General features: G+C 57.6%; 1 protein-coding gene across 1 annotated transcript; it reads left to right on the forward strand.

Moving 5' to 3' along the window:
• Window positions 1-3,738: 3,738 nt before the first annotated feature.
• MYBPH (myosin binding protein H) lies at window positions 3,739-25,263 on the forward strand. The gene is made up of 11 exons (XM_071578669.1): window positions 3,739-4,153; window positions 4,306-4,440; window positions 7,807-7,974; window positions 10,590-10,678; window positions 14,142-14,337; window positions 18,648-18,787; window positions 19,576-19,735; window positions 20,962-21,098; window positions 21,612-21,798; window positions 24,328-24,369; window positions 25,114-25,263. The coding sequence occupies exons 1-10, from the start codon at window positions 3,793-3,795 to the stop codon at window positions 24,336-24,338; spliced, it is 1,584 nt and encodes a 527-aa protein (XP_071434770.1). The 5' UTR covers window positions 3,739-3,792; the 3' UTR covers window positions 24,339-24,369; window positions 25,114-25,263.
• Window positions 25,264-27,170: the final 1,907 nt, after the last annotated feature.

Below are 27,170 nucleotides of genomic sequence, written 5' to 3' on the forward strand. Positions count from 1 at the left end.
ATGAGCAGTGCTGGGTGGGCAGTGCTGGGTGGGCAGTGCTGGGTGGGCAGTGCTTGGTGAGCAGTGCTGGGGTGGGCAGTGCTGGGTGGGCAGTGCTGGGGATGAGCAGTGCTGGGTGGGCTGTGCTGGGTGGGCAGTGCTTGGTGAGCAGTGCTGGGTGGGCAGTGCTGGGTGGGCAGTGCTGGGTGAGCAGTGCTGGGTGGGCAGTGCTGGGTGAGCAGTGCTGGGTGGGCAGTGCTGGGGTGGGCAGTGCTGGGTGGGCAGTGCTGGGTGGGCAGGGATGGGGTGGGCAGTGCTGGGTGGGCAGTGCTGGGTGGGCAGTGCTGGGGATGAGCAGTGCTGGGGTGGGCAGTGCTGGGTGGGCAGTGCTGAGTGGGCAGTGCTGGGTGGGCAGGGATGGGGTGGGCAGTGCTGGGTGGGCAGTGATTGGGGTGGGCAGTGCTGGGTGGGCAGGGATGGGTGGACAGGAATGGGGTGGGCAGGGATGGGGTGGGCAGTGCTGGGTGGGCAGGGATGGGGATGAGCAGTGCTGGGTGGGCTGTGCTGGGTGGGCAGTGCTTGGTGAGCAGTGCTGGGTGGGCAGTGCTGGGTGAGCAGTGCTGGGTGGGCAGTGCTGGGTGAGCAGTGCTGGGTGGGCAGTGCTGGGTGGGCAGTGCTGGGGTGGGCAGTGCTGGGTGGGCAGTGCTGGGTGGGCAGTGCTGGGGATGAGCAGTGCTGGGGTGGGCAGTGCTGGGTGGGCAGTGCTGGGTGGGCAGTGCTGGGTGGGCAGTGCTGGGGATGAGCAGTGCTGGGGTGGGCAGTGCTGGGTGAGCAGTGCTGGGTGGGCAGTGCTGGGGATGAGCAGTGCTGGGTGGGCAGTGCTGGGTGAGCAGTGCTGGGTGGGCAGTGCTGGGTGAGCAGTGCTGGGTGGGCAGTGCTGGGGTGGGCAGTGCTGGGTGGGCAGTGCTGGGTGAGCAGTGCTGGGTGGGCAGTGCTGGGTGGGCAGTGCTGGGGATGAGCAGTGCTGGGGTGGGCAGTGCTGGGTGGGCAGTGCTGGGTGGGCAGTGCTGGGTGGGCAGTGCTGGGGTGGGCAGTGCAGGATGGGCAGTGCTGGGTGGGCAGTGCTGGGTGGGCAGTGCTGGGTGGGCAGGGATGGGGTGAGCAGTGCTGGGTGGGCAGTGCTGGGTGGGCAGTGCTGGGGTGGGCAGTGCAGGATGGGCAGTGCTGGGTGGGCAGTGCTGGGGATGAGCAGTGCTGGGTGGGCAGTGCTGGGTGGGCAGTGCTGGGTGAGCAGTGCTGGGTGGGCAGTGCTGGGGATGAGCAGTGCTGGGTGGGCAGGGATGGGTGGGCAGAGATGGGGATGGGAAGTCCACCCCTGCTGTTCACCCACTGTGGTGGGGAACAAATCCTTCTCCTCCTGAGTGTGGTGCCCTCAGGAAGCCCCTCTGTACCCCCTGCCAGGGTTCCTGTGCCAGGGAGAGCAGCAGAGCAGAGCTTTGGGGATAAACAAGATGCCAATGCCCTCCAGTAACGTGGCACCAGTGGGACGGGATAAGATGTTGATTCATTGGCACTCTGAGTCACTCTGTGAGTCAACAGAGCAAACAGCTCCCCAACGTCACCCAGAGAGTTGGACAACTCCAGTGCTGCCCAAATCAAGCCAAATTCTTGCCTTGATCTTCTTCTTTCCCAGGAAAATGTTGGATTTTCAGCCATGTCCCCTGAGGAGAAACCCCAGGCCTCGTTTCCTCCTCAACTGGAGTCCTGCTCTTGATTTATTCTGCTTTCAGAGCTCTTTAAATTGCTTTTCTGACCACAAAATCAAAAGAAACCCACTTTATTTTTTTGTTTGGTTTGGGTTGTTTTTGGCAGCAAAGTGTTTCAGTTCAGATTAAACATTGTGATGGTCTTTGGGAAGGACACAGAGAAACTTCTGAGCATTGCTGGGGTTTGGGGGAGTCTGGCCATGGTCACCTGGGATGGAAAGAGCCACCAAACCGTGGGCCATGGTCAAGTGGAGGGGTCAGGGTGGGATGAGATCCCTGTGTGGGGAGAGCAGAGCTCCTCCAATTCTCTCCCACGGGTGCCAGACCCACCTGGGAGCCAAAGGCTCAGGAGGAGCTCAGGTGGGAGGACACCCTCAGGTCTCCTCCAGCCCCTCCTGCCCGTGCTGGGCAGCAGCAGAACTGTCTCCTATCTTGCCAGAGCTGCTGCAGAAAATCTGCTGGTTCGTGACCCACCTGGGCAGTTTGAGCCACTCCAAGATGCCCCAGGGGACAGGAGGAGCTGCCCCTCCATGCCCAGGGCAGCAAAGATGTCTGGGAGTCCCATGTCACCTTCTCCTGCCTTGGAGAGCTCATCCCTCACCCACTCCGAGGGTATTTTGGGGAAGGTGGAGCTTTAGGGAGCCACATTTCTCCTCATGAAGGGGGAGAAGTTATGGAGGAACATCTGAGGTGTCACCTCCCTGAGGTGCTGACACCTCCCAGGGGACAGGAACCATCCTGCCCTGGGCAGGAGCTCCAGGTGGGATTCATCACCCTCGGGATCTCCTTTGGGATGTCCCCAACCCCCTAAAGACCAGCCTGGCCAGAGGGCTTTGCTTTGTGCTCTGCCTCCCACCCTTGGGTGGCCACAGCTCTGCCCAGTGCTGGAGTGCCACCCCTTGGGGCACAGCTGGACCAGAAACCACAGCTGGGTCAGAGGGCACCTTTCCTGCTCTGGCAATGCACCCCTTGGAGCACTGCCCACCCCCAGCACTGCCCACCCCCAGCACTGCCTACCCAGCACTGCCCACTCAGCTCTGCCCACCCGGGCACTGCCCACCCAGCACTGCCCACCCCCAGCACTGCCCACCCCCAGCACTGCCTACCCAGCACTGCCCACTCAGCTCTGCCCACCTGGGCACTGCCCACCCAGCACTGCCCACCCCCAGCACTGCCCACCCCCAGCACTGCCTACCCAGCATTGCCCACTCAGCTCTGCCCACCCGGGCACTGCCCACCCAGCACTGCCCACCCCGGCACTGCCCACCCGGCACTGCCCACCCCGGCACTGCCCACCCCGGCACTGCCCACCCCGGCATTGCCCACCCAGCACTGCCCACTCCAGCACTGCCCACCCAGCACTGCCCACCCAGCACTGCCCACCCAGCACTGCCCACCCCAGCACTGCCCACCAGGGGGCAGTGGGTGCAGAGAGGGGGCAGTGGGTGGTGACCAGAGGGCAGTGGGTGCAGGATGGGGACAGTGGGTGCTGATCAGGGGCCGTGGGTGCTGACCAGGGGGCACTGGATGCTGCGGGAGGACAGTGGGTGCTGACCAGGGGGGCGTGGGGAAGCCCTTGGCTCGAGGGGTGCTGGCGACAGGAGCCCTGTCCCCAGCGAAAGGTGACCCGGCCGCGGCGTGCCCAGCCCGTGCGTGCCCAGGGGGCGGCCGGGGGGCCGGGCCCATCAGCTGCCAGGCCATAGGAGGGGGCAGCGGGGGCTGCTGAATGTGCAGCTCCGAGGTGGCTATTCCTGGCCGTGCCGCCCGCGCAGGCGGATTGGTTTGCAGGCAGGTGACAAGTGCCAGCCCAAGCCTATAAAAGTCCCCCAGCCACTGTCCTGGCTCAGTGACCTCGTTCCCCCCGCCCGGAGCAGAGACCACCCGTGCCGAGAGGAGACCCCCGAGCAGAGACCCCACTGCGGGGTTCGGACCGACAGCAAAAACCTTCTGTGGGGAGAGGGAACCCCAGAGCAGAGCGGAGACCCCCGAGCAGAGACCCCCGAGGGGAGACCCCAAACCCCGCTGTTCCTCCCCAGGCTCCGCAGCAATGACGGGCAAAGCGGCCCCTCCGGCCAAAAAACCAACCCCGGCCGCTGCCAAGAAAAAGGGGGCACCGGCGGCGAAGGAAAAGGCCGTGCCAGCCCCGAAGGAAGAACCGGCCCAAGCCCCGAAGGAAGAACCGGCCCCAGCCCCCAAGGAAGAACCGGCCCCAGCCCCCAAGGAAGAACCAGCCCCGAAGGAAGAAGCAGCCCCAGCGCCAGCCCCGGGTGCTGAAGAGTCCCCAGCCCCCGAGCATCCCCCTGGCACAGAGAATCCCCCTGGCACAGAGCAGCCCCCGGTGCCCACAGACGGAGCCGCTCCAGAAGCGACCCCTGCCCCCGAACCCAAACCAGAGAAACCCAAGGAAGGTGAGGACGGGGAGGGGAGAAGGGGAGAGGGGAAAGGACAGAGGAAAGGAGTCACCGAGGAAGTTTTGCCGGGCATTCAGAGGGTGGGTGGTTGGGCTGAGGATGGGCACAGCTGGGTGGCAGTGCCCTCTCAAGCCCTGCGTGCCTTTCAGAGCCACCCAGCCCTCCTCTGTCCTTGGCGGTGGAAGAAGTGACCGAGAACTCCTTCACGCTGACCTGGAGAGCCCCGGAGCGCACGGGCAGGGCGGGTCTGGATGGGTACGTGGTGGAGATCCGCAAGGATGGAGGTAGGACAAGGCTCTGCTGCCTCCTCGGGGCTTGGGCAGGTGGTGGCTGGAGCAGGGTGGGGGTGCATTGCCCTTTCTTTGCCCAAATTGTTCATTTTTTTCCCCATGGAGAAGTGGAGCTTCTTGTTGGCTTCAGATTGTAGTGATGTCTTTAGCAGGGGGTTGGGATGGGTTTAAAGTCCCTGTTAAGTCCAGCTCAGGTGTGGAGGAGAGACCAGCACTCCCTGATGGTCTCTGATGAACTCCAGCTCTGCAGGGTTGGGATGGGGATCCCAGAAAACAGGAGGAAGAAGTTCAATTCTCCCGTGTTTGCCCAAAATAAAGCCTGGGTGGAATGAGGCCAAGGCGGGAGGATGAGGCAGGAAAGGTCCCTGGGCAGCACAGGAGGGGCTGGAATGTGCCAGGGGACCTGAAGGAGGGATGGCTGTGGTGGAGGGAGGGGGCTGGGGGTGGCAACAGGAACCATCTGTGGCTCTCTGGTTGCACTGCTGGGCTCTGGAATGGGGTGGGTGGGCAAGACTCGTGTTTTACTCTCTCTCTGGAAGCCTTGCTGGGCTTTAGGGGGACTCTCTGGGGGGTCTGCAGGGCCGAGGCTGGTGGCCTGCATGAGCCTGGAGTGGATTTGGAGGCCCAGGTGGTCTGAGGGCCTTGGAAACTTGATCCTTGGCTGTGGAAGCCACAAACAGCACGTTCTTGGCTTCCACCATGGGCTGGGGCCAGGAGGTGACCATGGAGGGGCACAAGGAAAGGTGCAGCAGCTCCTGGAGAGAGATGGGTGGCAGCAACCCAAAGGACACAGCTTGGGTGCCCTCCTTGGGCCTGCCTGGGTGGCAGGAGAGCCCCAGGCACGCTGGGACCACCACAAGGGCTCTGTGGCTGCTGCAAGACTAAAACATGGTGAGGTTTGGGCAAGGGCTGGTCTGGGCAGTGAAGAAAGAGGAGTTGGTGGGATTTGGCTTTGATGGCACTGACAGCAAAACCTGGAGGTGCCCGGGGTAGCTTGGCAAACCCTGGCACAGGGGGTGGGTTAGAGAAGCAGGATGTGGTGAGGGGGAAAGAAGAGCTGGTGGGATTTGCTCACTCTGATGGCACTGACAGGAAAACCTTCTCAGTCTGGAGGTGCCCAGGGTGGGTTGTCAAACCCTGGCATACACGGGTTGTTCTGGTTGCCCACCTGGGACACTCAGGACTTTGGGGACTGGGGCAGTTTGTTTTTTAGCTGAGAAACCTCTTCAGAGATTGGCAAAAGGCAGTGCTGGGCACGAGGGGGAGGTTCTGCCCCTTGGCCGTGGGGTGGGTTGTAGGGGTGAGTGTAAGTGCATCCCTTAAGGAAAGCTGTTTGGAGTTCTACCTTAAAGAGATCAGAGCTACCTGGAGTGTGTGTGGTGGCTTGTGACCAGTGAGAGGCTGTGGAGTGTGCAAGGTGAATTGGTGAACCAATATGTAGTAGCATGCTGGATGTGAGAGTGCATAAAAGGTGTGGTTATCACTGCGTGAGAGTCAGATCTAGATCTACGAGGATGTGAGGTGATGTAATGGGAACTTCTAGGGACTAACTTCTTCTACTATGAGCTGTGAAGAGCTGTCTGTTAATCTATCTTGAATAAACTCCCTAAGTTGTGAGCCTTCTGATCAAGCCTTCTGGTGACTGCTGTGCCTGAGCTCTTCTGACCGTCAGTACACAGCCCTGCTCGGTACAAGGGGCTCCCCATACAGTGGGTTGGAGCAGCAGGAATTGGTGAGGGGGAAAGAGGAGCTGGTGGGATGTGCCTGCTCTGATGGCACTGACAGGAAAACCACCTCGGTTTGAAGGTGCTTGGCATGGAGAGGTTCAGCTGCTGGTGGCAGGGGATGGGCAGAAGGTGGGGAAGCTCCAGAGCTGCCCTGGGGCAGTGAGAGGAGCAGACTGGCAGGGGGGCAAAGCACCTTTGCTTCCACAAATGCCCCTGGGCAGCAGTGACCACACCCCTGTTCCAGTGCTGAGGTTCTGCCAGCAGTGCCCACCAGGCAGTGCCCCCCCAGCAGTGCCCACCCCAGCACTGCCCACCCCAGCACTGCCCACCCCTGCATTGCCCACCCAGCACTGCCCACCCAGCACTGTCCACCCCAGCACTGCCCAGCCCAGAATTTCCCACCCCAGCACTGCCCGCCCAGCCCTGCCCACCCTAAAACTTCACCCCCAGCTCTGCCCACCCAGCACTGCCCACCCAGAAGTGCCCACTTCAGCTCCCCAGTTTGGGGTGAGGGAGGTGCCCACCTCAGCACTGCCCACCCCAAGAACTTCCCATCCCAGCACCTTCCAGAACTTCACCCCTAAAACTTTACCTCCAACACTTCCCACCCTGCCCTGCCCACCCAGCAATGCCCACCCAGCACTGCCCACCCCAGAACTTCACCCTCAACGCTTCACCCTAAGGTCTTCACACCAGCACTTCCCACCCCAGCACTGCCCACCCCACCACTGCCCATCCTGCACTGCCCACCCAGCACTGCCCACCCCAGCACTGCCCACCCAGCACTGCCCACCCCACCACTGCCCATCCTGCACTGCCCACCCAGCACTGCCCACCCCACCACTGCCCATCCTGCACTGCCCACCCCACCACTGCCCATCCTGCACTGCCCACCCAGCACTGCCCACCCCACCACTGCCCATCCTGCACTGCCCACCCCACCACTGCCCATCCTGCACTGCCCACCCAGCACTGCCCACCCCACCACTGCCCATCCTGCACTGCCCACCCAGCACTTCCCACCCCACCACTGCCCACCCACCACTGCCCACCCCACCACTGCCCACCCAGCACTTCCCACCCCACCACTGCCCATCCTGCACTGCCCACCCAGCACTGCCCACCCCACCACTGCCCATCCTGCACTGCCCACCCAGCACTTCCCACCCCACCACTGCCCACCCAGCACTTCCCACCCCAGCACTGCCCACCCAGCACTGCCCACCCCAGCACTGCCCATCCTGCACTGCCCACCCCAGCACTGCCCACCCAGCACTTCCCACCTCAGCACTGCCCACCCCAGCACTGCCCATCCTGCACTGCCCACCCAGCACTGCCCATCCTGCACTGCCCTCCCCAGCACTGCCCACCCCAGCACTGCCCATCCTGCACTGCCCACCCCAGCACTGCCCACCCCAGCACTGCCCACCCCAGCACTGCCCACCCTCCCATCCAAGGCCACTTTTCCTGCTGCCCCAAATCGTTCTGCCTTTCCAAGGAAAGGCTTATTTGCCCTGGGTGTGCCCCCCTGGGCTGTCTGGGGGTGTCTGTCTGTCTGTCCCTGCCCCTCCTGACCCGCTGCCCCCCTGGGCTGTCTGGGAGTGTCTGTCTGTCTGTCCCTGTCCCCCCGCAGGCTCCGAGTGGGCAGCTGTGAACAAGGAGCCCTTCCTGTCCACGCGCTGCTCGGTGCCCAACCTCAGCTCCGGGGACAAGATCCACGTGCGGGTGACGGCGCTGAGTGCCAGCGGTGCCAGCGCCCCTGCCAGCCTGGAGCAGCCCGTGCTCATCCGGGAGATCCTGCGTGAGTGGGGGCGGCATTCCCGAGGGATTCCTGCGGGATTACTGGGGGAAATGCCTGCCGGATTCCCTGGGGAAATCCCTGTACAATTCCTGACTGAAATCACTGCCGTATTCCCGGGGGAAATCCCTGCTGTATTCCCAGGGAAATCTCTGCTGGGTTCCCAAGGAAATCCCTGTAGAATTCCTGGCTGAAATCCTTGCTGGATTCCCAGGGGAAATTCCTGCTGGATTCCTGGCTGAAATCTCTGCAGGATTCCTGGATTTAATCCCTGCAGTATTCCCATGTGTCCACTCCTGCAGAATTCCTGAGCCTCCTCTGGCCTCTCACGTGTCACATCCCTCCCTTGACTGACATCCCAGAATATTCCTGCTTGAAAGGACCCCAAGGCTCATCGAGTCCAGCTCTTGGGTGAATGTCCCACACAGGGATCAAACCCACAACTTTCCAACCCACTGATCCCACTTTTTGATGTTCTTCTCAATGCCTGTGTCAAATTCCCTTGACAAGGAGAGACTTCCCCACTCCAAGACACTGAAATGCAGCAGGTGAAGGACTCCAAGGACAGGAGCTCAGATCCATGTCCTTCGCAGATCCATGTCCTAATCAGATCCATGTCCTTCCCAGATCCATGTCCTTCCCAGCCCATGCCCTCCCCTGGCCACACTCACATCCCAAATCCACCACACAGTGTTTGTTTAGCCCAGGAATGCCGATGTCTGGAGCGTGGGAACTTTAATCATGCTGAACTCGCTAATGAACGAGTTGCTGCCATGCTTGGCAGGGCTCACATTCCTCCCTGGAGCTGCCACTCCAGCAGGGCAGGGCTGGTTCCCACCAGCCAACTGCAAACACAGACTCCTTTCTGCTCCTTTCTGCTCCACCAGGAATTAGCAAGTCACAAGTTTTCCTGGGACTTGAAGGACATGGTGGATTTTTCAGCTGCTTAAAAGTAGAAATAATGCCAGCAAAGGCTGTGCCAGGAACCATCAGCTTTTCAGAGGAAAAGGCCTGGAGAAGGCTCTCAGCAGCATCCCTTCTCTTCCCTCCCTTTCCCTTTCCCTTTCCCTTTCCCTTTCCCTTTCCCTTTCCCTTTCCCTTTCCCTTTCCCTTTCCCTTTCCCTTTCCCTTTCCCTTTCCCTTTCCCTTTCCTCCTGGTCCCGGTACCTGTCTCCCATTCATTTAGAGCAGCACACGGGATTTTAATTAGCAGGGACACACCCAGGGCTGAGCACCAGGTGGGATGAGAGGCCTTGGGAAGCAGAGGGAGACCAGGAGACTCTGGATGGAGGGGTGATGTGGGACACACATTTCACAGGGAACTGGGGCAGGAACAGCCTTGACCACCCTGTCACTGTGTCCCCTGGGCCACCACCCTCGTTACAGGGAGGGAGCTGAGGGAAACACCCCGGGATTAACATTCCTCCTCGAGGTCGGGTCTCTGTGGATGAGCCCAAGAGGCAGCAGAGAGGGAGGGATGGAGGGATGGAGGGAGGGAGGGAGGGAGGGAGGGATGGATGGATGGATGGAGGGATGGATGAAGGGATGAAGGGAGGGATGGATGGAGGGAGGGATGGAGGGAGGGATGGATGGATGGATGGATGGAGGGAGGGATGGAGGGAGGGATGGATGGATGGATGGAGGGATGAAGGGAGGGATGGATGGAGGGATGGATGGAGGGAGGGATGGATGGATGGATGGATGGAGGGATGAAGGGAGGGATGGATGGAGGGAAGGAGGGAAGGATGTATGGATGGGTGGGTGGAGCCTCACAGTGAGTGGCAGCTGTAGTGGAGCAGGGACATCCTCAGCTGTCGAGGCCAACTGGGAGTGCTGTGCACCTGCTGCCCTCCCAGCTCAGCCCAGCCCAGCATTCCTCACAGCTGCTGGGCCTCGGCTCAGTCTGGTTTCATTCCAGCCGCGCCCACTCCCCGCAGCTCCTGTCCCTTTAATCCGTGCACAGACACTCAGCTCTTCCATAGGGACTCCCGCAAAGCCTCTCCAGGAGGATCCCTGGTAGAGTTACAGGGCTGCTATTTTCACCCTGGGAAGGGACAACCCCTCCCTCTGCCTTCTCCAGGGTTGTTTTTTCTTGGCTTTGTTATGTTCCCTTGGGGACTCGTCCTTTGTCATCTTCCCTTGGGGACACGTCCTCTGTCCCAGACCTGGGGCTGTCACAGCTCTGCTCTAACCAGGCACCTCCTCGGGTCTCCATGGCACAGGGAAGGTGGAAGTCTTGGGAGCCTTGTCCTTGCTGGAAGTTGGGTTGTGTTGCCTCTGGAAAGTCTGGGGGAGGAATATTTTCCAGCTGGGAGATGCTGTTACCATGTGGGTCATGCTGGGGCTCTTCTGGTTCAGCCCATGGTGCCTCCATGACCTGAGTATGGTGAAGGGGGTGACTGACCCATGGGATTGATGACCTGATACCCCAGGGATGGAGATAATTTGGGGGTACAGGCAAGGGGGTGGCAATCAGAACCCTCCAGGAGATGAGAGGGAAGAGCTGGCCGTGGTTCTTGTTGGGTTTCTGGATGGCCAATCAGGGGGATGAGTGGGGTGTGTCAGCTACTGGTGGGATGTGATTCCTTGGCCTCTAAACCTGAATTCCTGATCTCCAGAGCTCCCAAAGATCCGGATGCCTCGTCACCTGCGGGAGACTTACATCAGGCGTGTCGGGGATGCCGTGAACATCATGATCCCCTTCCAGGTAGGTGGGACAGCTGGGATTTAATCCCCTGGGGGTTCCCACTCCAGGTGAGCTTCTGCAATGACTTTTATGGTCATCAGCATCGTTAGTGCCAACTATGGCCTGACTCGTCCTGGTCCCTGTGTCTCGTGGGCCAAGGGTGGGAGGTGGGGTGGGAGCCTCTTCCCTATTCCTGCCCAGCTCTCATTTATCCCCTGCCACACCTTTACTGGTGGTGCTGGCAATGGGACAACCCCAAACACACCAGGACATGGGCTGTCTGTGCTGCTGTCTCAGCCCACGAGCCCTGCCCAGGTCCTGCTCCCGGCCAGGACTTGGCCACACACTCCAGAACTGGGCCACTCATTCCAGGACCTGGTCACACACTCCAAGACTTGGCCACACACTCCAGAACCCCACAGCAGGACACTGGAGGTCCTCTAGAGGGGACCAGCTGCCTTTGGAGCAAATGTGGGGTGGGGAGCAATGCTGGCACTGGTGGGACAAGCTGGAGGTTGTCTCCTCAGCTGACCTATCTCACCCTGTGTGGGGCACCACCAAACCATCTCCACCACCTTGTCTGGGAGGGAGAAAACTTGCTGGCCAAGCAGGGGGAGGTGAGAGCCCCTGAGATGAGGGACCTGCCCATGTGGCATCTTGGAGACACGTGAGACCTTGTGCTGGCTGCTCTTCAGGTGGGCATTCCCCTGGGTGCTGAATTGAAGCCCACACTGCTGGGCTCGAGCCTGGGCTCAGCCCCTCGGCAAGGGGAGTGCAGCTCTAGTAAAGCTGTGCTTGTTCCCTGAGGGATCTGGGAGCCAACATGTGCCAGCTTATCCCTGGATCCCGATGGTTCCCCCTCCATGGGGCTGGCAGGGATCAGTGGATGGGAGGGGTGGTCTGCCCTGGGCCCACTCTCCAGTGCCTCCAGCCTGTGAAGGTCAATGATAACTGAGAATCCCAGTTCTGGGGATGGAACCTGGAATACTTTATTGACTCTCAATCCTCAATTTGAGGTCTCCGAGACAGCACATGCTAATAGGGAGGAAGAGTTATGGTAATCCCAGGAGGGCTTATTTTAATTAGAGAATTACACTATACTTTGCTAAGTTACAGAAACAGTCACTGTTTGTTATCTCAGAGATTTACATGAGGGGAAGAGAGCAAAGGTTTACAACATGGTCTGAGCTCATTCCAGAGCTCGTCCTTATCTCAAGGTAGGAGGCAGATTTATCTTCAAATTGAGCATCACGAGGCCTTCTCAGTTCTTGGTGACAGAATTTCTTTCAGCCTTTGTTGTCCAAGGCTTTCTGTTTGGGAATTCTAGCCCTTTTTGCTCTAAGCAGAATTCCACATTCCAACACCAACCCTTCTGTGGCTGCATTTCCTTGTGGTGGAGAAAAGGAGGACAGATGGCCGGTGTCACACCCACGAAAGTTTATTATATCCCACCAAAAAGAACATGAAGAAGGGAAAAAGAAAGAAAATAGAAGACAAGTTGCACAATATATATTGACTCTGAGATCAGCTCAGTTGCTTATAACTTGGTTGTAACAATGCCAAGGTCCTGGGTTCAATCCCCTCTGTGGGCCATTGACTTAACAGTTGGACTCGATCTGTGTGGGTCCCTTCCAACTCAGAACAGTCTGGAATTCTGTGACACTGTAAAATCTTAGCCATGGTGAGCTGCCATAGGTTCAATCACAGTGTCTATAAACTTTATCACAGCTTCTAACTGGATGTTACTCACTGCCCAGATGTACTTTCTTTTCATGAGAGATTTATCTCCCCACATTCCATTCTCACACTTGCTTCTCTCAAATTTTCCTTTTCTCACTTTGTTTTAGTTGCTTTGTAGTTTTCTTGATGCCGATAAAAGGCCGAATTCAACACTGCTAAGAGAAAAGTTTTATCTTATCAGAAGGGATTTATTCACTGAGCAGGGGAAGTGAAGCAGTGGGTACTGCTGAGGGTTCACTTCCAACTTTTGTAGGAATTTGGGGGATTTTATCCAGTGTCAGGATGGGGTGACAACATTTTACATGCATATTCATAACAGGTGGAGTTTAGGTGGAGTTAGAGGAGGGGCTTTGCTAGAATCTTCTTTCAGGGGACGTATTTTGGGGTTGTTCTGGTATTTTTGGCCTCTCTAAGGGTCTTTCTTGCTCATCTTCCTCGCTTGAACTTTTCACCTTTCTTCATTCTCTTGACTCACGGTGTTTGACATCAGGGAGTTTTCTGATTCATGTTCTCTTTAAGTGAGCATCTTATCAATCTGTGACTAAATAAATAAATAAATAAATGGCTGAGGAACTGGACACCACACACAGATCAGTGTGATGGAGTGAATGCCCCTTTATTACACACCACACACGGTTTATACAGGGCTGAAGCCACACACCGTTGGCTAAGCTTGAACCTCACACCATCAAGCCACAATCTTTACTTGGTTATAATCCATATCTCACAAGTCCAATGTTTTGGAGAACTTATCCTAGATGTTTTCAGGTGCCTGCAGAGTCCTGTGGGAAACTACTGTGTGAATCCTTGGGGAGCAGAGAACTCCTCCAGGCAGCCTGGACTTGTTTATTCTTGGCTGCCTTCAGTCCCACAGGGTTGGTGCAGGCTGGTTTAGGTCTTACAGGATCTTATACAGATCTGAATTGCTCCCTCCTCATTTCTCTGTAGCAACAACTAAAGGATGTTTTAAGTACATTCTTGACATCCATTTCTGGGATAAAACAATTTATCTGGTATTTCCATAATGCTGGTAGGACAAGGCACATGGAATGGGAGTTCCACAGTTTCTCAGTTAACTCTTTAAAGCCAAATGTCTGTTTCAGTCTCACAGGATTGGTTATCTTTTACTGTTCCCATCTGGTACCAAGAGGTACCAGCCAACCCTTAGGCCTAGAGAGCTGCCTGCAGCCCCAAAGAGTGAGGATTATTAAGGGGTTTTTGAGTTAGGAAGGTTTTGGAAGCTGCAGGCTGGGCCTTGTAGCTCGTGCTTTTTGGTACAGAGATGAGAACACTGAAACTTAATCAGTCCTGTGAGAAAAACCAGCAGGCCAGCAAAACCAAAATGAGATAAGACAGTTTTGAGAGAAGCAGGCATGAGAAAAAGAATGTTGAAGAGATAAATTTTTCACAAAGAACATCTGGGCAGAAAGTAACATCAAATTAGAAGCTGTAATAAAGTTTATGGACATCGCGATACAACGCACAGAACTCGGCTGTGGGTGGGGTTTTACAATATATATTGTGTAACTTGTACTTAGAGGATATTCTTGTATCTATCTTTCTTGCTTGCCTTTTTCTATTATTTTTCTTCCTTCACAGAGTGATTTATAAACCATTTCCTGTGTGACACCTCCAACCTGCGCTCTCTCCATTTGGCCACCACGACCTTACCGTGTCTACCCACACCAAAGCCTTCCTAATTCAAAAAACCTTCTGTAATCCTCACACCCTTCCTCTGCTGCAGGGAAAGCCCCAGCCCGAGGTGACCTGGACCAAGGAGGGGCAGCCCCTGGACAGCAGCCGCGTGAACATCCGCACCACGGCGCGCGACACCATCTTCTACATCCGGCAGGCGCAGCGCGGCGACTCCGGGCACTACCAGCTCACCGTGGGCATCGGCGGCGCCGAGGACAGGGCCACCCTCCACATCCAGGTGGTTGGTAGGTGTGGGGTTGTCTTGGGCTGAGCTGGGAAAATGCCAACTGCCTGATACAGAGTCAAAGCCTCCCTCCCCTCTCGCTGAGAAAAGGGAGAAAGGATTAGGAGCTGGCTGGAGGGTCGGGCCCAGAGAGTGCTGGTGAGCGGAGCTGCATCCAGCTGGTGGCCGGTCACCAGTGGTGTCCCCAGGGGTCTGTATTGGGTCCAGTCCTGTTTAACATCTTTATTGATGATTTAGATGTGGGATTGAGTCCATCATCAGCAAATTTGCTGATGACACCAAGTTGGGAGGGAATGTCGACCTGCTGGAAGGCAGGAGGGCTCTGCAGAGGGATCTGGAGAGACTGGAGAGATGGGCTGATTGCAATGGGATGAAGTTCAACAAGGCCAAGTGCAGGTCCTGCCCTTTGGCCACAACAACCCCCTGCAGCACTCCAGGCTGGGCACAGAGTGGCTGGAGAGCAGCCAGACAGAAAGGGACCTTGGAGTACTAATTGACAGGAAGCTCAACATGAGTCAACAGTGTGCCCAGGTGGCCAAGAAGGCCAATGGGATCCTGGCCTGGATCAAAAATAGCGTGACCAGCAGGCCCAGGGCAGTGACCCTTCCCCTGTACTCTGCATTGGTGAGGCCACACCTTGAGTGTTGTGTTCAGTTCTGGGCCCCTCAGTTCAGAAAGGATATTGAGGTGCTGGAGCAGGTCCAGAGAAGAGCAACGAGGCTGGAGAAGGGACTGGAGCACAAGCCCTGTGGGGAGAGGCTGAGGGAGCTGGGGGTGTTTAGCCTGGAGAAGAGGAGGCTCAGAGGTGACCTCATCACTGTCTGTAACTACCTGAAGGGAAGTTCTGGCCAGGTGGGGGTTGGTCTCTTCTCCCAGGCACTCAGCAATAGGACAAGGGGGCACGATGGGCTCAAGCTCTGCCAGGGGAAATTGAAGTTGGAGATCAGAAAAAAATTCTTTCTCGAGAGAGTGCTCAGGGATTGGAATGGGCTGCCCAGAGAGGGGGTGGATTCCCCATCCCTAGAGATTTTTAAACACAGATTGGACGTGGCACTGAGTGCCATGATCTGGTAAAGGAACTGGAGTTGGACCAAGGGTTGGACTCGATGATCTTGGAGGTCTTTTCCAACCCAATCGATTCTATGATTCTGTGAAAAAAAACCCTAGAAATTCAGAACAGGTTTAAACCCAAACTAATTATATATATTTATACAGAAAATTAAAAGGAAATTATAATATAACACACACTTACACAAGTTAGAAATAACATAAAAAGTAACTCCCCACTCCTCATGGAACACAAATCCTAAAGTAAGCAATAAAAGGGCTGAGGAATAAGGACACTACCACAGACCAATGTGATCAAGCAAATGCCCCGTTATTACACATTGCATACAGTTTATTCAGGGTTAAGGCTACATTCTATTGGCTACATTGAATCTCACACCATCAAACTACAAGTCCTAATTGGTTATAATCCGTATCTCACAAGTCCAGTGTTTTGGTGAACTCATCCTGACTGTTTTCAGCACACCCCCAGAGTCCTGGGGGAAGCTTGAAGAGTTCTCATGAGAAACTTCTGGGGAGGAATTGAGAGCTCCTGGGGAGTGATTCCCTTCCTACCCCTACCCTGTGGCTCTGCTCATTCCTCACTGGCAGCTCTTTCAGTCCCACAGGGTCCATATACATCTGAATTGTTCACATTTCATTTCTCAGTACCAACAAAATCCCACCATTCCAACTACAAATCACTCCAGAGAACTCAATTCCCAGAGGCACAGAGCCAAGCAGAGAGAAGGACTAAGAACAAACATTTTACTCCCCCAGGATAACATGGTGGGAAGGGGTGCTGGGCCTGGGCCTCCTGTCCCTCCTGGGACAGCACAGCGTGTCCTGCTGGGCCCACAGCTTGGAGGAACTGCCCGAGCCACTCCCACACTGGCTTTTATGTTTTGAGATGATGTTGGAATATGGTCTGGAATACCCTTGGCCAGCAGTGTCAGCCGGCCCGGCCCAGCCCAGCTCAAGTCAGCTGAGAGTCTCAGGCTCAGTCTGAAATCCAAAGCCTGAATTTAGGCCTACACCTCACCAAACCCATAACCAGGGGTGCATCCCCCTGTGTCAGGTTGAGCTGGTAAAATGCCAACTGCCCAACACAGAGACAAAGGGTCTGTCCCCCCAACCAAGGGAAAAAGAGGGAGGAAAAAACAGGATTCAGCAGGCCCAGAGGATGTGACAGAGATCAGAAGGGACAAGCATCACCTGGTTAAGCACCTAAAGAGATATTTCATATCCTCTGACATCATCAGGAGGTATAAAAGGAGAGGGAGGAGGAGCTTTTCTCTCCTTTGGTCTTTGCCTCAGCCCCTGAGGCCGCCCTGCCCTGCCCTGCCCTGCCCAGATCAGGCCTTGCTGCCATCCCTGCTGGGTTATCCAGGGAGGGGAACATTTTCTTGTTAATTTATCTTTTCTCTTGCCGGAAGTTTTCTCTGGAAGAGTTTTTGGGAGGATTTGTGGGGTTTGGGTGGCTGGAATCTGTATTATTTGGTTTGGTGTTGGGTGACTCAGCAGTTATTGTTGTTAGTTTGTTTTTTCTTACATTTGTATATATATATATATATATATATATATATATATATATATATAATATCATATTCTGGTTTTAATTGTCTTTCTTTTGTATAAGAAATTGTATAATATAAGAAAATTACAAACAGAATATAATACATATATCTACAATGTGAAAAGGAATAATAACACTTTCACTGAGCCATCCAATCAAATAATACAGATTCCAACCACCCAAACCCCACAAATCCTCCCAAAAACTCTTCCAGAGAAACCTCCCAACAAGAGAAAAGATAAATTAACAAGAAAATGTTCCCCTCCCTGGATAACCCAGCGGGGATGGCAGCAAGGCCTGATCTGGGCAGGGCAGGGCAGGGCAGGGCGGCCTCAGGGGCTGAGGCAAAGACCAAAGGAGAGAAAAGCTCCTCCTCCCTCTCCTTTTATACCTCTTGATGATGTCAGATGATATGAAATACCCCTTTGGTTGCTTAACCAGGTGATGCTCATCCCTTCTGATTCTCTGTCACATTCTCTGGGCCTGCTGAACTGAGGCCTGGCTGGAACTAAACCCAAAACTACCACACTCCCCCAAGAAATGCCAAGGCAGGGGAAAGAACCCCCAAAAAGGTTTAGTGTGAGGGTGAGGATGATCCGAGATGCAGCAGGTCACAAAACAGCTCTGGGGTTGAGAAAGAGAAAAAACTCCTGGTTCCTTCTCTGTCCTCTCTGCTGTGCCCACCTGGAACATCTGGTTTGTCTCCACACTTTCCAGGGAGCTTTTCCCTGGAATGTAAGAGGGAAAGAAACATCTCCCTGTCTTTGAAAAATGGGGTTCTCCTTAGGCAGAAAGTCTCGTTAAGCCAACATTGAATTAAGGTCTAATCTCCTGAAAGTGAAAACTTTCAGAAAAAGGACACCTACCCCTCCAGCAAGGGTGGGACGGGGCCCTGCAGGGCTCATTCCTCCTCCTCAGCTGGGGGTCAGGCTTGTTCTTGGGTGGGGTGGGATGGGATGGGGCAGGACCAGCAACAAGGGACTCTGCAGTCCCTTTTCCAGTGGGATCTTCTCCAGGATCCTGGAGGTGAACTCCTCTGATCCAAAATTCAGAGTTTCTACCATCCCTTGGCCTTTACAGCTTCTCTAGGGCTCAGTTCTTCCCCTTAATTTTGGGTTGGTCTTGTTTGGGGTGGGATGGGATGGGATGGGATGGGGAAAGATCAGCAACTAGAGACTCTGGAGTCCCTCTTCCACTGGGATCTTCTCCAGGATCCTGAAGGTGAACTCTTCTGATCCAAAATTCAGGGTTTCTTCCATTCCTTTCCCCTCATATCTTCTCCAGGGCTTGGTTCTTCTCCTTGGTTTTGGACAGGTCTTGTTTGGGGTGGGATGGGAGAGGGTGGGATGGAATGGGGCAGGACCAACAACAAGGGACTCTGGGGCCCCTTTTCCAGTGGGATCTTCTTCAGCATCCTGGAGGTGAATTCTGCCTGAGGGTGCAGGGTTTCTGCCAGCCCTTGCCCCTCACAGCCCCTCACCCTTTGTGAGCTGCAAGGGGGTGACAAGAGGTTAAAACTGAGGCACAATTGGTGCCCAATGCACAGAACGGGGGTGGATCTCACCCTGTGGGGCTTTGGGTCTGGGGGTGGATCTCACCTGGGGGGCTTTGGGTCTGGGGGTGGATCTCACCCTGGGGGGCTTTGGATCTGGGGGTGGATCTCACCCTGGGGGGCTTTGGGTCTGCAGAGCCCCCTGGGCCCCCCCAGAACCTGAAGCTGGTGGACGTGTGGGGCTTTAACGTGGCCCTGGAGTGGAGCCCCCCCGCAGACAACGGCAACGCCGAGATCAAGGGCTACAGGGTGCAGAAGTCGGACAAGAAGAGCGGGGTGAGTGCCCTGGTGTGCTGGTTTAAAGGTGAACTGGCAGGAGAAAGGAACCCACCACAAGAGAGATTATAAGTCAGAGTTCCAATTTAATAACAATATTTCAATAAATGCAATGGCACAAAGAGAAATTGGGTTTAACCCCCAAACCCAGCAGTGTAACCCACCCCCAGGGCACAAACACTGGGGGGTTTGGTGGCCCCTGTGCTGAGCCCCACGTGGTTCCTCTGAGGCCAAAGGAAAAGGAGGTGAAACACCTGTTGGTGCAGATGATGGCACAGTCTGGTGGAGAGTGGTGGGCTCCTCCTGTCCAGGGTCTGCTCCTCCTCTGGATCCAATCAGTGGTCCCAGAATCCCCTGCCCCTCAGGTTTGGGTGGGAGCCCCCAGTGGCTCCCCCAGGGCAGGGAGTTCTACCCTGGGGGATCTGACTCTGGCAGTCAGGGGGGATTTTGGACTCGTTGCTGGCCCATGGGCAGAGCTGAGCCCTCAGGTGGGTGTGGAGGTGCCAAGGAGTCCCTGCAGGGCAGTTCTCCCAGCTCCTCTGCCAGGCTTCTTTCCCAGCCAGCTCCCAGCCTGAGGGCTCAGCTGTGCCCTGGGCAGCTGCTGCCAATGGGCCATTGGGAACAGTTCTGGGAAATGGTACAGAGGGTGGAGAATCCACAGCTTTGGTCCCACCCACACAGTGATCCCACCTGCTGAACTGGGACACCTGGTGGCCCCCCACACCCCTCCTCCCTGCTTGGCACCTCCTGCCTGCCCTCAGCACTACTTGTCTTCTCCTCCCTGGCAGAAGTGGTTCACAGTGCTGGAGCGCTGCAGCCGCACGAGCTGCACCGTCTCCGACCTCATCATCGGCAACTCCTACTCCTTCCGTGTGTTCTCTGAGAACTGCTGCGGGCTCAGCGACAGCGCCGCCCTCGCCCCGGGGCTCGCCCACATCGAGAAGACAAGTGGGCATCTCCCCCTGACTCAGTGGTTTTGGGGTTTGGGGGGCGAGGGAGGTCCTGACCATGCTGGGGTTGAGGTGGTGGGGGTGGTGGTGGCCCCTAGAGAGGTCCAGAGGTCTCCTGGCTCAGTGATTTTGGGGGGTTGGGGAGTGAAGGGGGTCCTGACCCTGCTGGGGTTGAGGTGGTTGGGCGGTGGTGGGCCCTGGCTCATTGGTTTTTTGGGCATGTTGGGGGATGAGGAGGGTCCTGACCATGCTGGGGTTGAGGTGATGGCCTCTGGCTCAGTGGTTTTGGGGAGTTTGGGGGGTGAGGGGGGTCCTGACCATGCTGGGGTTGAGGTGGTAGGGGCGGTGGTGGCCCCTGGAGAGATCCAGAGGTGTCCTGGCTCAGTGATTTTGGGGAGTTGGGCGGTGAGGAGGGTCCTGACCCTGTTGGGGGGAAGGTGGTGGGGCGGTGGTGACTCTTGGTGAGGTCCAGAAGTCTCCTGGCTCCTTCCTGCTCCTCAGTTCTCCTCAGGAGAACTTGTGCCATGGTCAGCCCCCTGGAAGGAATCAAGGCATGGATAGCCCTGGGTTGGGATTCAAGTAGGAGCTGGGGGGGTGAGGAACAGCCCTACCTTTGACCCCACAGCTCAGGGCCAGCAGAGGGCCCTCATTGTCCATCTCATGGCCAAACCTCCTCCCAGCACCCCCAGCCCTGCTCTCAGTGTCCATCTCGGGGTCAAACCTCCACCCAGCACCCCCAGCTCTGCTTTCTGTGTCCATCTCAGGTCAAACCTCCACCCAGTGGCCCCCAACCCTACTCTCAGTGTTCATCTCAGGTCAAACCTCCACCCAGGTCCCCCAGCCCTGCTCTCCTCCCTCTGCCCCCATCCTGCCCCTGGGAGACTCTGCCACCTGCAGAGCTTCCCCCCAGCTCCTGTTCCTGGGCACTGGATTTGGGGATGAAGTGGGAGGTCCCTAGAGGTGCCTGGCCTGGATCTGACCTGCTGCACCTCGAAGGGATCACAGGGAGTTTGGGGACTGGCATCTCCCCTGTGCCCTGCAGGGACTGGGCACTGGTGTGGTGCGGTTGGATGAGGAGGCAGAGCTGGTCTGAGCCCAAGACCAAGTCCTTGGTTGGGTGGAATGACCTCTGGCTTGTTCTGTGAGGGAGCAGAGGTGGGTTTGGGCACCTTGTGCTGACACCCTGACCCCTCTGCCTCAGGCCAGAACTCGTTATTTCCTTAGAAACCACTTACCAGCCAGAGAAGATCCCTCAGAGGGACATGATGGAGCCTCCAAAGTTCACACAGCCCCTGACAGACCGAACCACCACCCGTGGCTACAGCACACACCTCTTCTGCTCAGTCAGGGGCTTCCCCCAGGTCAGAGGAGCCTCCATGGGCAGCACCACTCCCGTGTGGGGGCACCTGGAGGGGCGTGAAAGGTGGTTGGAGGGACTGGGAGACAGTTGGACGTGTTGGGTGAGGGTTGGATGAGCTCAGGGAGCTGCAGCTGCCCCTGATTCAAACTGGGGCAGGTTTAGGGTGTTCTTGGTTGTCATTCCAACCATGACCTATGCCCTGCTGTGCTGGGGGAGGAAGTGTGGAACAATATTTAGGGCCAAGAATGGGAGATTTTGGTCTTCAAGTTTCTTGTGACTGTGAGTCCCACCATGACCACCAGGTGCAGGCAGGGCCAAGGCAAAGGCAGAGGGAGGAATTGAACAATGTTTAGAACTCAAGAATGGGAGATTTTGGTCTTCAAGTTTCTTGTGACTGTGAGTTCCACCATGACCACCAGGTGCAGGCAGGGCCAAGGCAAAGGCAGAGGGAGATGGCTGCATTTTGGGCTCAGATTTCTCATTAAACAACTGAACAAACCCTGCTCCCTTCCAGCCCAAAATCATCTGGATGAAGAACCAAATGGAGATCCGGGAGGATCCCAAGTACATCGCCATGATCGAGCAGGGGGTCTGCTCGCTGGAGATCCGCAAGCCTGGCCCCTTTGATGGGGGGGTCTACACCTGCAAGGCTGTGAACCCCCTGGGGGAGGCCTCAGTGGACTGCAGGCTCGATGTGAAAGGTAGGCTTGGCCCAGGAGAAGACTCCTGCCCTACCCTTTCCTGGTCTCTCTTTCACAGGAGTGTGGTTTGTCCCTGCTTAGAGTTGGTCCTGGTGATGGGAAGGTTGAAGGACTCTGAGCAGCCCCATGGAGATGCAGCTTCAGGATTTCTGGGGTCCTGGTCTTCAAGTGTCTTGAAATAATCTTCCCACATTCATGGCCAAAAAACCACAGTATCAGAGAATGTGCTGAGCTGGGAGGGACCCACAAGGACCATCCCCAGGAGTCACACCCTGTGCCCCAGAGCATCATCCAGGCACTCCCTGAGTGCTGTGCCCACTGCCCTGGGGAGTCTGGTCAGTGCCCACCACCCTCTGGGGGAAGAACCTTCTCCTGATACCCAACCCAAACCTGCCCTGACACAACTCCAGGCCATTCCCTGGGTGCTGTCCCTGGTCCCCACAGAGCACAGCTCAGTGTCTGCCCCTCCTCTGCCCCTGCCAAGGAAGTTGTACCTGCAATGAGGTCTCCCCTCGGTCTCCTCGTGCGCTCAGTGTCCTCCCATGCTGCCCCTCCAGGCCCTTCCCCATCTCTTTGCCCTCCTTTGGACACTCTCCAGTGGTTTCATATCTTATATTGTGGTGCCCAAAACTGCACAATGAGGAGGAAACCAGAACCACAGAGCCAAAGGAGCAGCGGAGGTTCGGGAGGCTGTGCCCACCTCCTGCCCCTCTCTGCATCCCCAGCATGTGCCCCAAGCCCCCCCAAGCCCTGCTGCGGGGCGGGCGCTGCCCCTCCTGCCCCTGCACCTGGACTGCCCTGATTTATATGCCGGAATCGTGCCCAGAGTGCCCAGCTCACATTTCGCTGCCTCAGCAGAACACCCAGAGTGGCCCTTGCAAGGAGCTGCCCCCACAGATGGCTCAAATCCCACCCATCCCACCCCATCCCTGGGCAGGGACCCCTCCCCCAGCCCAGGGGGCTCCAAGTTTATCCAGCCTGGCCTTGGGCACTGCCAGGGCTGGGGCATCCTCTGGGAATTCCAGCCCAGCCCCTCCCCACCCTCCCAGCCAGCAATTCCTTCCCCATCTCCCCCCTCTCCCTGCCCTCTGGCAGTGGGAAGCCATTCCCTGGGGCCTGGCCCTCCAGCCCTTGGCCCCAGTCCCTCTCCAGCTCTCCTGGAGCCCCTTCAGGCCCTGCCAGGGGCTCTCAGGTGTCCCTGGAGCCTTCCCTTCTCCAGGGGAACATTCCCAGCTCTCCCAGCCTGGCTCCAGAGCAGAGGGGCTGCAGCCCTTGGGGCATCTCTGTGACCTCCTCTGGACTCTCTCCAACAGCTCCAGATCCTTGTGCTGCTGTTCCCCAGGGCTGGAGCAGCTCTGCAGGTGGGGCAGAGGGGCAGAATCTCCCCCTCCCCTCCTGCCCACGCTGTGGGACCTGCCCAGTCAGGCAGGCTGAGGAGTTGGTGGTTGTGCTGGGCACACCTGGCACTCACCCAGGCTGGGAGGTCAGGGCCAGTCTGGCCAGGAAGAGGCTCTGATGGAGTGTGGGGCTGCTCAGATCACGTTTGGGGGGGGCTGGTGTGTGTGGGGCAAGCTGGGGTGTGTGTGTGGGGCTGGCACTGTGGGGCACACGTGTATGTGTGGGGCTGGCACTGTGGGGCTGGCACTGTGGGCACACGTGTATGTGTGGGGCTGGCACTGTGAGCCTGGCACTGTGGGGCTGAAACTCTTGGGCTGGCGCTGTGGGCACACGTGTATGTGTGGGGCTGGCACTGTGAGCCTGGCACTGTGGGGCTGAAACTCTTGGGCTGGCGCTGTGGGCACACATGTATGTGTGGGGCTGGCGCTGTAGGGCTGGCACTGTGGGGCTGGCGCTGTAGGGCACACGTGTATGTGTGGGGCTGGCACTGTGGGCACACGTGTGTGTGTGGGGCTGGCGCTGTGGGGCTGGCGCTGTAGGGCACACGTGTATGTGTGGGGCTGGCACTGTAGGGCACACGTGTATGTGTGGGGCTGGCACTGTGGGGCTGGCACTGTGGGGCTGGCGCTGTAGGGCACACGTGTATGTGTGGGGCTGGCACTGTGGGGCACACGTGTATGTGTGAGGCTGGCACTGTGGGGCTGGCACTGTGGGGCTGGTGCTGTGGGGCATACGTGTATGTGTGGGGCTGGCACCGTGAGGCTGGCACTGTGGGGCTGGTGCTGTGGGGCACACGTGTATGTGTGGGGCTGGCACTGTGGGCACACGTGTGTGTGTGGGGCTGGCACTGTGGGGCTGGTGCTGTGGGCACACATGTATGTGTGGGCCTGGCACTGTGGGCATACGTGTGTGTTGGGGCTGGCACCGTGGGGCTGGTGCTGTGGGGCTGGCACTGTGGGGCTGGCACTGTGGGCACACGTGTGTGTTGGGGCTGGCACTGTGGGGCTGGTGCTGTGGGGCTGGCACTGTGGGCACACGTGGCAGTGCTGGCTGTGCCTTCGCCCACCCCTGGCAGTCCAAGCGGGGCAGCCCCAGGGCAGCTCCAGAGGTTCCTCTCTGTGCTCTCTGCAGTGCCCAAGTGAGAATGGGTTGGAGGCCACGACACGGAGCGAGGTAGGTCTGGGGTGGCATCTGTGGGGTGTAGGGTGTGGGGTGAACCCACCCCAGCAGCGGGTGACAAGGGTGCCACCCAACCGACTGTCCTGGGTCATCCTTGTCACCTGCTAACGGAGCCCCAGCCCAGCCTCCCTTGCCCCCTGGCACTGCTGGGCTGGGAGAAACTGCCCTGTGAGGGGTACAGGAAGGGCTGTGGGTTGTGCCAGGAGGGGGGACATGAAGGGCAGACTGGTGTGCCCAATATGGTGGGCAGAGCCCCAGTTTGCAGACAGGAGGAGGGACATGAGGGGCAGACTGGTGTGCCCAATATGGTGGGCAGAACCCCAGTTTGCAGCCAGGAGGAACATGAGGGGCAGACTGGTGTGCCCAATATGGTGGGCAGAGCCCCAGTTTGCAGCCAGGGGGAACATGAGGGGCAGACTGGTGTGCCCAATATGGTGGGCAGAGCCCCAGTTTGCAGCCAGGAGGAACATGAGGGGCAGACTGGTGTGCCCAATATGGTGGGCAAAGCCTCAGTTTGCTGCCAGGGCCTCTAGAGCACCAGGGAGTGGGTATGGGGGGCAAGTCCTGGCACTGGGGCAGGTGTAAAGGGGTGTGAGATGGGGCTGTGGGGTGGGAAAGCAGAGCCAAAGGGTTGTGCCCGACTTCTGTGGGGCATGAGAGGGTACCAGGGCTGGGCTGGGCTTGTTTTGCCTTAGAACCACAGCAGGAACCTTTCCCACCTCACCCCTGACCTTCCAGAACCTGGATGTCACTCCTTGTCCCCAGGTGGATGCTGGAGCCGCTGGCTGGGATCGGTGCCTGTGGTGATGTCCTCTCTATCTGCTGCCCGCAGGGCTGCCCCTCCCTGGCAGTGCCCTGGGGGGTGCTGCCCCTCAGCCTGCCCTCAGCTGTGACAATAAAGCAAGTCCATCTGAGGGCCTTTGGTCCCCAAACCCTCCAGTCTCTCTGTCCTGCTCCTTGTGGGACTCACCTGGATGGTGGGAGGTGGAGGGGAAGGAGTGAGTAGGGGTGGGGCGGGGTGAGGTGGTGGGACATCCCACCCAGCCGTGGGTAGAGCAGAAGGTTCTGCAGCTTGGACAGCTCAGACCAGCTTCATGTCACACACATGGAGATGTCTGAGCCAGAAAGAACCCAACCAGGGGAAGGAGAAGGGGAGAAGTTTCCTGCTGGAGCTGGAGGAAGATTCTGGAGAAAGAACAGCAAAGTCAAAACTGCATCGATGCTTCTTCATCAGAGCACAACCCCTTTACCCACAGCAGTGCCCAGCCCTGAAGCACTCCCAGCAGCCCCTCCCCATGGCATGAGGGCACTGAGAGCACAGGGGCAGGACATGGCTGTTCATTATCCAGGAGAGAAGGTGCAGTTGTCCCTGTGAGCTCCTGCTGGGGCAGGACAGGAATGTCCCTCTCCCAGAGAGCCCAGACCAAGCCAGGAGCTGGCACCACGTGGGTAACCAGGGTGGGTGCTGTGACCCCTTCATCAGCACAGCCCCCCTGACACGTGGGTGAGGGCAGGGGCTCCCCCACTCAGTGGCAGCTCGTCATGGGCCAGCCCCACACCCTGGCCCTGTCCTGGCACTGCAGATGTGGGTGCAAATCCTGCCTGGCATCTACAGGTGTGGGCTCACCCCACACTTGCAACGGGGGGCAAAGCCAGGCAGTGCCTGTGGCTGATCTGACTTTCTCTGCCCATCTCTCCTGCAGCCCCTCTGCTTTGCCCCCACGTGCCCAAGGCCGGGGGTGCTGCTGTTCCACACCAGCCTCGGGTCCACCATCAGAGGGCACCGTTGGATTATTTTTGTGCCAGCTGCTGGTTGGGTGGATCGTGGATGTGGTTGGGACCAGTGGAGGTGCCACAGGGTGGAGGTGGCAGTGCAGGTGCAGAGCTGCTCTGTCCTGGCCTGGGACACTGAGGGGATGTCCACTGATGGGATGTCCACTGATGGACACTGGTGGACTCTGAGGAGATGTCCACTGATGGACACTGGTGGGATGTCCACTGATGGACACTGGTGGACTCTGAGGAGATGTCCACTGATGGACACTGGTGGGATGTCCACTGATGGACACTGATGGGAATATCTACTGATGGACAGTGCTGGGGATGTCCACCGATGGGGATGTCCACTGGTGGACAGTGATGCCCCCTTGGTGCCCCTGGGATTCTCTGAGGGATGCAGGCTCTCAACAGGGGCTTTGCTGACACAGAGGAGAAGCAGCACCCCAAGACTGTGCCACTGTGCCCTTTCCAGCCCCTCAATCCAGCCCTGCAGGGCACAGACTGTGTTTGTCACCCCCCAGGGCACCCAGGTGGGCACCAGCACCCCCTTTTAGCCAGCTGTGCCCAGAAAAAGTCTGGAGAGTGGAAAAATCCACTGGATGGTGTTTTTTTTCCCCAAGCTGTTCACATGCCCTTTGATTTTATGAGCATGCCAGTCACCAGGTCTGTGGGCACCTCAGAGAGGACCAGCCAAAGGTGGCAGTGCCAGGAAAGCAGCAGGAATGAGATGCAAGTGGGAGCTGGAGCTGGCAAAAAGCAGCACTGAGGACACTGCTCTGCCAGGGGCACCATGGGCATGGGCTGGGAGAGTTTCTCTGTGCCAGGCTGGGTTGCAGCATCCTTGAGCCCCATTGATGTTGGGTTCTTCACCTCCAGGAGGGTGTTCAGGCACCGTGGTGTGCCCCAAGGGGAGGGTTTGCTCCTCTCCTTGCCATTGTTCCCCTCTCTGCCCCCGTTTTGCCCAGTGTGGGCTGTGCCAGGAGCCTGTAAACGATGCCCTGATGCCCCTGCAGGGT

This window comes from Pithys albifrons, chromosome 28 (genome assembly GCF_047495875.1).
Source record: "Pithys albifrons albifrons isolate INPA30051 chromosome 28, PitAlb_v1, whole genome shotgun sequence".
NCBI classification, from domain to species: domain Eukaryota; kingdom Metazoa; phylum Chordata; class Aves; order Passeriformes; family Thamnophilidae; genus Pithys; species Pithys albifrons.